The 12,758-nt window shown below is 34.4% G+C and overlaps 1 protein-coding gene across 1 annotated transcript in view; it reads right to left on the reverse strand.

The window, feature by feature from the left end:
• Window positions 1–12,758, reverse strand: part of ABCD2 (ATP binding cassette subfamily D member 2) — a 65,378-nt gene that overhangs the window by 44,689 nt on the left and 7,931 nt on the right. The window contains exons 3-4 of the mRNA XM_082742460.1: window positions 11,981–12,161; window positions 2,345–2,466 (exon numbers count right to left, since the gene is read on the reverse strand). Coding sequence (XP_082598586.1) covers window positions 2,345–2,466; window positions 11,981–12,161 — 303 coding nt within the window. The remainder of the gene's footprint in view (window positions 1–2,344; window positions 2,467–11,980; window positions 12,162–12,758) is intronic.

The following is a 12,758-nucleotide window of genomic DNA, read 5'->3' on the forward strand; positions in this document are numbered from 1 at the left end:
AAGCCAAACATGATGTACGGCCAAAGAAAAACATTAAATATGACTTTTATTCTAGGTGAGATTATAAAATGAGATCAATCTCTGCTTTAGTTCATAAGGCTCAGGAGAATGGGGTCTTGCTCTTATTCTGCCAGTTATCCAATTTAGAAGAAAACTCCTGCTGTTTTTCTGTTACAAGAACACCTTGTTATCAGGGTAATGTGAAAGCTGACTCATCTCCTGTCAAGACCATCTTCCTCAGTGAAAAGGAAAACACAAAAACCATTCCCTTTTAGGAATATTTACCAGGAAATTGGCACCAATAAGCAAGGCATGTCACTAACAAACCGTGGAATAATACAATACAATGCTGACATTTGTGTAAGATTTATGGGTGTGCAAGACTGAAGCCATAAATGAGTAGGTGTTTTTATCAAAAGCCTTCCACTGCATGTCTCCACTGTCATTAGCATTGCATTTCTACATATTAATGTTGTAACAATTTAAGAGGTAATTTCTAAAATGTTATCTTGAAGGATCTCTTGAGTTCCCTAGTGGAGGAAAACAGCTAAGAATTAACAAAACACAGATTCAAAAGAAACTGGGGTAAATATATTTGCATAGAGAAAAAAATCCAAAAACTAAATGCACGGGTCAAAGAAAGGCAGGAGGCAATGAGTTAATACAGTAGGATGTAGGATGGAGTGGGCAGAGCGTCTCAAAAAATCGGAGAATGTGACTGTGGCCAAATGACTTTGGTCCCTAAAACTCTATCTATACATTATCAAAATTACTACTTGAAAAAAAATTTAAAGATTTATTTATTTATTTATTTATTTGAGAGAGCTAGAGAGAAAGAGAGCATGTGTGAGCACAAGCAGGGGCAGGGGCAGAGGAGAGAGAGAATCCACAATCTAACTCTCAGGTTGAAGTTGCAGCAGACACAAGGGCTGGGCAAGGGGTGGGGGTGATAGGGGTGGGGAGGTGTGGGTGGGTGGTAAGGCTTGATCCCAGGATCCTGAGATCATGACCTCAGCAGACACTGAGAGTCAGCCACTTAACTGACTAAGGCACCCAGGCGCCACTGAAAAAATTTTAAAAAATGGAGTTGTTTTGGTATGTGACCCTAAACAATTGGTTTTACTTTTTTATTTGTATTATTTTTATTTTTTGTAAAAATCTTAATTATTTATTTGACAGAGACACAGTAAGAGAGAGAACAGCAGGGGGAATGGGAGAGGGAGAAGCAGGCTTCCCCACAAGTAGGGAGCCCAGTGAGGGCTCAATCCTACGACCCTAGGATCATGACCTGAGCTTAAGGCCAAACGCTTAACAAACTGAACCAGCCAGGCACCCTGGTTTTACTTTTTTAAGGAACCCCAATTTGATAAATCAGTTGTTGAAGGACACTAAAAATTTTGTGAGCAAATCACAAACTTTGTTACTCTTTTATATGGTCTATTCAAGAATGATTTAATTGGCAGAGGAATTTACAATGATGCTCCGGCGATTCATATTGATACAAAAGTCACAAGAATAATTAATGGTGAAAATAACTGGTCATGGGAATATCATATAATAGCAGAAATGAATAATTTCTAATTTTAACCCTCTGATATCTGCAAATCTTATTACCATTTTTTCAGCAAATATTTCTTGACCACATGCAATATTCCACACATTAAAACAAATATTAAAATGCAAAGATAAGTAAATGGATGTTGCTTTCCTCTCAGGGTCTGGTGGGCAATTATAACATGGTATTGCACCAGAACACAGAGAAGGAAGACCCAGACTTTGCAGAGAAAGTAGAATCACAAGAAGGTTTTAGATGTGGTCAGTGAGGGTTGACTTGACATGAAGGATGAGTAAAAGTCTGCAAGGTATATATTATTGGCTAATACTTATTGAGTTCTAAATATGTGTTGTTTTAAATATTCTACATCTATTAACTCACAACAACCCTACCAAGTAATGCTACATTATATGCATTTTACAGATAAGGAGACAAACAGATTAAGAAACTTGATCAAGTTCACATAATTTGCACATACTAGAGCAAGATTTTAAATTTAGGTGCTCTGGTTCCAGAATCCATACCTAATAGACTTTTTCAGAAAACAAATATGTCATACTATAGACAGAAAAAGAGGAGTTACAATTAAGAGCAATTAAGAGTGTAAAAACTAGAGTATTAGCAGCAATACATGTGGGAGTTGCTGCCCTTTATCTTGATTATACTCTTAGGAATTTTTAGTAGAGAAAAGATATGTTTCCAAATTGCTAAGTATATCTGATAATTTACATTTTTCTTGATTTTCATATGTATTATTTTAATCAAATAGACAACAAGATATACCAGTACCTCTTTGTATGAAGACATAATCCTTTCAATAGCATCGGCTCCAGAGGCCAGTAAATTTCGAGCAGTGGTAAAGGCTTCTGTCCGTTCACTAACCATAGCTTGTTTTTGGCCATCCTCTAGATCTAAAAGCAAATTACAAAACTATTGAGTTTTTTCAGGTGAACTATTTTCTTTTTACAAATGAAATTGCAGCTAAAAAACCCACATTGTAAATATTTCATTAGTATCAGCAATTTCCTAGAAATTTAATGAATTATTGAAAATAGAGTATTTGTACCAGATTTTATTTAAAGCTTCCTTTTGTTTTATTATTTTTCTAGGAGGAGCGTTAATATACTTAATTAAAAATTAAGTCTATTTTCATTTAGCATTCATTTAACCCTTTCCAAATTCAATTCTCTACCCCTCTTAACCAACTGAGCCACCCAGGTGCCCAATTCTCTACCCCTTTTATGGTTAGGTAATAAAATACTATGGATTTGGTCAAAAAAATATTAATAACTGGAATATAAGCAAATATTTCTAGTGTGGCTCTTTCAATTGAACTGCAGATTAGCTGACCTTCATAATCTAGACTCAGTTCATCTGTTTCACCTAAGCTGCCCCTACATTCCACAGCACCTCAAACATGCAATATTTTGTTTATCCTTTGGTATTTGCATATACCATTTCTTCTGAGTTTAAAATACTTCCTTCCTTTCTTGCCTAGTTCTTTCTTTCTTAAAGTTAACTCTTTAATATAGGTTTGAGTGGAAAACCTTGTCTGGCTTTTCCAATGGATTATAAATTCCTTAAAAGTCAAGACTATGTTTTGTATTCTTTATTCCCAGTACCAACCAGAGTGTCTAGCACATGGTACTCCTCAGTGTATACTGAATGAATGCATGGGTGAGTAAATGGGTAGGTAGATGAACATCCTAAATTTCTGTCAATGCAGAATTATGGTCAAGAGTAGGAGTTAGACTGTTTTTTTTTTTTTTTTTTTAAGATTTTACTTATTTATTTGACAGAGATCACAAATAGTCAGAGAGGCAGGCAGAGAGAGAGGACGAAGCAGGCTCCCCGCTGAGCAGACAGCCTGATGGGGGGCTTGATCCCAGAACCCTGGGATCATGACCTGAGCTGAAGGCAGAGGCTTTAACCCACTGAGCCACCCAGGTACCCCTAGACTGGGTTTGAATCCAGGCTCTACCACTTATTGACAAATGGTAAGATAAGTAGAACAAGCCAGTTATCCTCCCTATGCCTATTTTTTCATGTGCAAATGAGGGAATTAATACTAATATCTGAAACAATTCTATCTCAAAGGATTGTTGTGGGGCTTAAAGGTGAAATACAAATGAAGTAGTAGCCCAACCCTTGGCCCATAATAAGTGCTCTAAATGTTAGCTAGTATTACTTTCTCTAGTTATTATTATTATTATTATTGCATATTACTCAATTCAGTCTTATTCTTCTAAATTATTCTCCCCAGTCATTACTTTAAACTTCCCATCAATATGATTCTCTATTTGGTTCTTCTATAAATTGTCTCCAAAGTTCTAAATTAAATACTGTAAACTAGTGAAAGTATTAGAATGATATGATATAGATAGCCATAGGCCCCTTTTGATATATATTTCTTTCTGGTTTATCTCAGTGTGGAAGTTGTTTTTTTTTTTTTTTTTCTATAACAATGCAGATATTTAACTTGTGCCCTCCTAGAACTACCAGCTACTTTTACCTTTACTTGCTTATAGACAGCTCAGCTGAGTTGGGAAGGGATCCATGCATAATATAAGGTAGAATTCACTCAGCAGATATTTACTGAACAACTAGATGTGCAAGAATTTAGGCAAGGTGTTATAAGATATATAAGGATAAATGTGATTTTCAGACTCTTTCCTTAAGGGCCTCATGGTTTGGTAAGAAAGAGAAGACAAATTTCTAACTAACCGTTGAGAGCAGCCTATGAAGAGAGTTAATGTGAAGTGTTTGCAGAAGGCAGAAAATAATTTGTAGCTGCAAGAGACAGGGAATGCCTCATGAAGGAGCATACTATGAGAAAGGCCTCGAAGACTATGTACAATTTTAAAGAGACTACAAGTACAGCACAAGCAATGGCACAGAGAAAGGAAATTTGAAGCAATGTCAATTGAATGATAAATAGCCTTGTCATGTAACAGTATGGGTGGTGTCAGGCACAAGTTTCGTTTGAGCATCAAAATCACCATATGTTCATGGGGACCTTCTATGATAGTCCAGTATGGCCCCTCCTCGTTCTACTGTCAGTCACTGCTTTGCAAACTACCTTTAGTTCCCTTGAAGTTAGTTAGTTTCCCTAAGAATGAAAAAAAAAAAAAAAAGGTTTTGAGTGCTGGTAGAAGTGAGGAGTGAAAAATGTGACTGAATAAATAGACTGAGAATAGAACATAGATATTCTTAAATACATTTAAGTGTGTGATAAAATTTAGATAGCTACAAAAAAATTACCAAATGATTCTCAGCAAACTACCAAAATAATGAATTGCTGTGTCAGTTAAAGTTCTAAGAATAGTTTTGGCTCACAGAGAATCTGGCTGATGATCTAAAATAATTATGGCATTTTATGAATTTGGGTTAAAAGGGGTTTGAGTAGCAGCTTGCATCGACAGCCTCTGTTAAGAAGGAGAAACATGAGCACAGATGGACTTGTATTTGATATGGCATGGTACTTTCCATGTTGCTTTGGCAGATTAATGCCTACTGGGCTTTCTTCATGCTTTTAGCAACAAAATTACAAATCGCTGTGAACAGATTTCATCTGACTTTTATTCTACTGGTTGTTTTTTGGCAGGTACTATGAGAACAGTGCCCGTAGTATTTTGTCATGCACTCAACAGTCAATTGCATAACCTCTGTGAAAAAACCAGATTCCTTAGTTTCAGAATATAAATTCATGGCCTCAGGAACTCATTTATTTTGTATCATAGGTCAACCCATTTTATTCTCCTCACCAAATATTTTAAACGTTTTGTCAAATGTTTCTCACTTGAGGATATAATATTTAACATTCTATCTGCCCATCTTACCGCTACTTTCCAGCTCCACTAATAAAAGGTATTGTATTGAAAATGGTGACATCTGCTATTACTCACTGAAAAGGTGAGAAAGGATTTAGAAACTAAAATTATGTCATTAGACGCTTGTCAAAACCCATGCAAGTGTACAATGCAAAGAAATACACCCTAATGTAAATTATGCACTTCAGTTAATAATGCATACATATGGATTCATCAGTTGTAACAAATGTACCACACAAATACAGGATGTAAATAATGGGAGAAACTGTGGAGGAGAGGAGACATTTGGAATTCTTTCTGATCATTTTTTTCCATAAGCTAAGAACTGCTCTAAGAAAATTAAGTGTATTAATTTTTTAAAAGTTAAAAAAAAAAGTTGGTTATTCGTCTGTGATTTTTCTTTGGACTTATAACCTGAGTTTATTTCTTTTCATTTACACTTTACCCTTATCATCTTGACAAATCTCAAGCTTTGTGCAATGGCAGTATCCTAACCAATGAGGTTTATCCCAGGTGCAACAGTTGCTAATTGAAAACTATCACCTTGACAAATCTCAGCAAAAACTTATGGTCTTCTCCTACCTCATACCATATATAAATATCAAATCTAATTGGTTTGAAGATCCCCATGTGAAATGAAAAAACCAATAAAATTCTGGAAGATAAAATAGGAAATTATCTTTATGTCCTTGGATTAGGCAAGTATTTCTTAAACAGGGCATAAAACCACTAACCCCACACAAAAAAAATGATTGATAAATTGAACTATGTTAAAATTATGAACTCCTCTTACACACTGTTAACAGACTGAAAAGTATAAATAGAATGGGAAAACTGGTATTTGTGTGTGTGTGTGTATGTCTGATGAAAGTCACATAACAGAGTACATAAGAGCTTTGAAACCAATAAGAAAAAAAAACAGATAAGTCCATTTAAAAGTGAAAAAAAAAATCATTGATACTTCATAAGAAAGCTACCCAAATAGCAAGTAAACAAATAGAAAGTACTTAATTTCATTAGTCATCAGAGAAATTTAAATTAAAACCACAATGATGTACCACTATGCACTCACAGAAACACTAAAATGAAAAAGACTGATATCAAACATTAACAAATGCTTGTGGAGCAACTAGAACTCTCATACATACTGTATGATACTATTTATACAAGTTTCAAACCCAGCAAACACTGATCAATGGTTAGTAAAATAATTACCTTTACTGCAGCATGTTTGGGGCAGGAATAAGTTAGGGATGCAATAGTGGACTGAGGATGGGGATAAAACTGGAAGGAGCGAGGGGTTCTGGGATGAAGGTATGTTTCTATTTTTTGTGACTAGTGATTATGTATATGTGTTAACTTTGTGGCAGTTCATTGAGTGGTACACTAGCAACTGGGTCCCTATGGCCTATATGTTATACTTTAAAAATTCCATCTGCCAATAGCTATGTAATAGGGATAGCTAATTATAGCTTAAAAGTATATCTTTCATGTGTTTTGCTAATTAGTTACAATAATTGGTCAACAGGAGAAGTATATTCAAATTGACCCATAATATAAAATTATATTCCAATAATTTTACATTAGAATATGAAACACTAATACAACAAGAGTTATGGATATAGCCTTATTAGAGGTAAATTTTAGGAATAAAAAACATCACCCATGTTACTAGGTGATGATAGTGGCAGGAGGGACCTATAAACAGCTTTCTCTCGCCTTGCCCAGAACTGTTCTTGATATAAAGAGAAGTGGCCTATAACATTAAAAAAATTGAGGGGATACTAGATGACCAACAGACACAGAAAAGATGCTCAACATCACTCATTATCAGGGAAATACATGTCAAAACTATAATGAGGTATCACCTCACATCTGTCAGAATGGCTAAAACCGGAACACAAGAAACAAGTGTTGGCAAGGATGTAGAGGAAAAGGAACCTTTGTGCACTGTTGGAGGGAAGGCAAAGTGGTGCTGCCACTGTGGAAAACAGTGTGGAGGTTCCTCAAAAAATTAAAAGTAGAACTACCATATGATCTAGTAATCTTCAGTAAGGGGAACTTACCTAAAGAATACAAAAAAATGTATTCAAAGGGATACACGCACCCCTATGTTTATAGCAACATTATTTACAATAGCCAAAGTATGGAAGCAGCCCAAGTGTCCATCAACTGGTGAATGGATAGAAAAGATGTGGTATACATACATAATGGAATATATTCAGCCATAAAAAAGAATGAAATCTTACCATTTGCAACAACAGTTGAGTTGCAACAACAAGAGTTAGAGATTACAATGCTAATTGAAATGAGTCAGTCAGAGAAAGGCAAATACTATATGATTTCACTTAAGTGGCATTTAAGAAAGAAAATGAATGAGCAAAGAAAAAGAAGAAGACTGAGAAAGGGAGAGAGAAACCAAGAAACAAGCTCTTAACTTGAATGGCTATCAGATGGGAGGCAGATGGGGGAGATGTGTGAAGTAGGTGATGGAGATTAAGGAGTGCACTTTGCTTGATGGCTTCCAGGTGATGGATGGAATTGCTGAATCACAATATTGAACACCTGAAGCTAATATAACACTATGTTAACTATACTGGAACTTTAAATTAAAAAAATTGAGATGATATCTCCCAGGTAACTATTTTCTTCATATAATTTCAGTCTCTCTCTTAATATAAAATAAAGAGGGTAATACCTTATAAAAAACAAAATAGAAAATATACATAATTAACCATTCCAGTGCCTCTTTTTCAACCATTTGGTCACATGATTACTTAGTGTCAAACTAAGTTAAATACCTTCTAGAGCAATTTCCAATGCAGGTAATATGGAGGCAGCATTGTGAAGGGCAAAAAGGCAGTGCACTAGGAATTATATGGTGTCTTCTATCCTTCATGCTTCCACTAACCATTTGTGCAATTCTGGGGCTCCACACTAGATGACTCGGAAGCTCCTCTTTTCATGTGAAAATAGCATGATTCCATTTGCAATTTCATAATGGGAACTTAAATATAAACATAATCCTGTCCTTACCATAAGATTTCACTTAAAGTTGTAGGTAAATAGTATTACAAAACTATTGTAGAACCATTTTTCTTATCTCCTCCAAAAATAAAAAATTATGCATGCTCTTCCTCCTATTGGCATTTTTACCTCTGGTTTGCTAATCATTTCCAAATGCCTTTAACTACAATAACCATGCCAGCAAACATCTATTGAGCCTTTCTTATGAGGCAGGCAATATTCTAAGTTTCACACATGCCATCTTCCTTAATCCTTGTAACTACCTTGCTATAATTTCCCCCATTTTGGAACTGAGAAAATTGAAGCTCAAAATGGTTAAATGATTTGCCCATAGTCACAGCCTTACATAGTAAGAAAATAACCCAGTATCTGACCCAGAAAATCTGACTCCAGTACCCACACAGTAGGAATATAGTAAATATTAACAATTGCTTCCACCTAAGTTTTAACTTTACATCAAGGACTGTTTCAAAGCACATTAAATGCTTTATATATAATTTCCTAACAATTCTGTGAGATATATATTCTTATCCCTATAGTTAAGATGGGAAAGCTGGGACATAAAAATTTATGTAACTTTCTCAAGGATGGATAAGTATTAAACAGCAGAGTCAAAATTTGAGCAGGGGCCTGCTTCTTTCTCTATTCTTTTATTTCTTTTATCTATTCTACTTTTTCTCCTTTTCTCTTTGCCATATCTGTTTTATTCACCCACTTTTTTTCCATGTATTTTTGCCTTAAAATACACAGTATCATGTACTGGGTTCATCTCTAACATAAGGGACAACGCAGGGCATATGTGTAAATTAAGATTGAAGACAACATTAGAATATAGGGTATGGGGCGCCTGGGTGGCTCAGTGGGTTAAAGCCTCTGCCTTCGGCTCAGGTCATGATCCCAGGGTCCTGGGATCGAGCCCTGCATCAGGCTCTTTGCTCAGCAGTGAGCCTGCTTCCCCTTCTCTCTCTGTCTGCCTCTCTGCCTACTTGTGATTTCTCTGTCAAATAAATAAATAAAATCTCTAAAAAAAAAAAAGAATATAGGGTATGTAATTCCAAGACCTACAGCGTCAAAGACATATCATTATCTAAAAAAATAAATAATTTTATCCGAGTAGAATAGTAACTTAATATTTTCATGTGTTAAATTATTATAGGTCAAATATATTTAGTAAAAATATGCACATAAACATGATAAGCAAACAGGTAGTAACTTAAGAAATTATAGAAGATCTTGAAGTGGGGACACCTGGGTGGCTCAGTGGGTTAAAGCTTCTGCCTTCGGCTCGAGTCATGATCCCAGGGTCCTGGGATCGAGCCCCGCATCAGGCTCTCTGCTCAGCGGGGAGCCTGCTTCTTCCTCTCTCTGTCTGCCTCTCTGCCTACTTGTGATCTCTGTCTGTCAAATAAATAAATAAAATATTAAAAAAAAAAAAAAGATCTTGAAGTGTACTCTCATAATGTTGACATATGAATTTACTTTTTGTCTATGTAATTGTCTTATTGCTTCTCTTTGTATAAAATTTTCTTCTAAAGGAAGCTTTAAGAATTACCTTGTTCATTTGCATAAATGTAATTATTATCATAATTTCTATTTAAAATTTTAATGTTTCTTTAGGTTAATAAGATATTTTCAGGATTTATAAGATTTATTTCTAAACATCTTATTACATCACCTGTAGAAGTAAGACTTTTAGATCCTTCGCACACACTGTTTACTTCTAACTTGTCTCTGTGGGGTTAATTTGTCACCAGTGGGGTTAATTTGTCACCATTAATAGCTACATTTTCTCTGTTCTATGTTGAATACTTTAGGGTTTTCTAATAAGACCAGTGCTTCCAAGGAATAACATAACTACACCATAATCTTGTCATTGGGGTTATCTCTAATATACATTATGTATGAAACTTTTATTCATAAACTTAAAGAGACTCACTATAAATATCTGATGATTTTGTCAAGTTTCTTAGTAAAACTAATCTTAAGACCATAGGTTTTTAAGTGTGTCTTTTTTTTCTCTAATGCTCTTCTGAAAAAATAATCATTTCATTATGGAAGGATTAAGTCTAAAAATATTATTACTAACAATGCTCTTTTCAATATAAACTTAATAAAATTATTTTAAAAAATAAAGTATGAAAATAGATGAAATTTAGTTTTCCCAGCAGTCTTAATACATTGGCTATTAGAGAGTTATGATGTAGAATATATTTGGTGTATGGATAGTACTCATCACAAAGGACTGACAAATCTTAATTTACTAAAGTGAACAATTTTAGGTTAAGAATGACTCAAATTTGACAAATATTTTTGTAAGAATTGGGTAAAGCATTGAAGCACAGTTTCAATATATTAAAGAAAAGGTAATTTTGTCTTTGTTTTTATTAGATGACTTCAAACAAATAACTACTGATTCTCAATTCTGTACCTAAAATAACTGTAATATAGTGTGAATTCTGTCACACTGTTATTAGTATTAGTCTTTTGTTTTCTAGGTAATAATTGTCACCATAGATCAAGAACAGCAAAAGTATGCTCTGTACTTTCTAAATATTATTTTACTAAATCCTCACATGACTCTCTGAAGTAGCCTTTCTGATTTTCATTTTATAGATGGGGAAACTGATTTTTATAAAGTTTAATTAACATGACTTAGAGGATACAGGCAGGAAGAGGGAAAGCCAAGATTTGAGCAAATCTCTGTCTCATTACAAAGCCCATGCTTTTCTCTAGTGCCTTCAACACCAAGGCCAATTTTGGTCAAAAGGTTTTTAAAGAGGAGGGAGAATATTTTGGAAGAAGAAGAGAAAACAATCCTCCTTTAATTAATTCTCCCCGCCCTTGCCAATTACAACCCGAACTCCCATGTTAGGTTTTTATACAACATTTTAATGTTGTCCTTCTTGCCCTTATCTTTTTTAGTTATTCCAAAGGATGAAAATGTTGGGAAAAACTACTGAAATAGTAATAGAATAGAATTAGATGCCTGCAACTTGCTAACCTCTACCTCTACAGTGCCACTAAGTCATGCTACATAGGTTGCTACTGGTATTACCTGTAAGTAGAGGAGACCTTGTTCTATGGCATGAAACATTCCCTGATATAATATTCCTGGTTCCTTCATGTAGTCAACCAGTTCTTCAAATCACAAGTCAGGACCAATCCAGTTATAGAATGTGCAGAACTGAAGTTTACAACACATGGGGAGAACTTGTATAATACTCGTTTTGAAGGTATTATTTTGTTATGAATTTAAGTGCAAACTAGAGAATCATTGTGTGTTAGGCAGAATAATTAAAATTGCTCAAGGTGACCTCCTAGAAACACTGCATCAGAGATCCCTGAAATATTTCAGAGCTAGAAAGGTGTTTAGAGCTCTTTGTCTTTTTTTTTTTTTAACATAGCTGATCTTATTATTGGATGTTCAAGGTCTGTGAGTTTTTTCTGACCAGTAATGACCATAGAATAACGACTGCAGACACAGTTTCACTCACACAAAACCAGCAGTGACACCTTCAAAAGAACTAATCTTAAACATATACTTGAGATTAAGCATAAATGTCATTACCACCATCTGCAAAGCCAGTTGCAGTGATAATAGGTACAGCCACCATAATTAGTCCACTGCTGCTCCAAACATACTTCATCAAGAATTGCTCTATCATGATGTACCACAAACGTTTGGATAAAATGAGGTTCATCTGATCTGCTAAAGCTTTGTAACTTTTCTGGAGTTGCTTCATTTCTACCTATGGAGGGAAAAAGAGATAAGAATTAACCCAGTATGAGCTATAAAATTAAATAGTGTATGTTTGAGGACTTTCTTAAAAGATAAGAACATACTATTTTGTTTTATTTAGTATAGTATTATCTATGATTCTAAAGGTAATAAATACAGATAACTATCAGGAGTAAGCATTATTATCTAGTTTGGGTAACCTGTATTATTTTTAAAAAAACATAATAGTCAATATAATGTTAAGTATAAAATACACATAAGTGATTTATAATCATGATTTCAAAATGATATGTATAAGATATTAAAATTAAATAATATCCTGTAAAAGAATAAACAATGTTAGAACCTTATCTTTTTTTGATTGAACCAAAAATACCTAAAAATAAAAACATGACACATACATGTGTAATTAGACTCCACTTTTGAACTAACTCTACTGGATTTTGTTTTAAATGCAAGAAGCCTACGGCATGCTGTAATTTACATCACTGAGTTCAATGAGTCAAGAGGAATGACCAATCAGTATGATTAATATAACACATGAGACCAATTTTCAAGTGGAAATAGAAGTCCTATATTTGCTTTAAATCTTCTTCTTCAGGATGCT

Source organism: Mustela nivalis (assembly GCF_964662115.1).
Source record: "Mustela nivalis genome assembly, chromosome: 7".
Classification (NCBI taxonomy): domain Eukaryota; kingdom Metazoa; phylum Chordata; class Mammalia; order Carnivora; family Mustelidae; genus Mustela; species Mustela nivalis.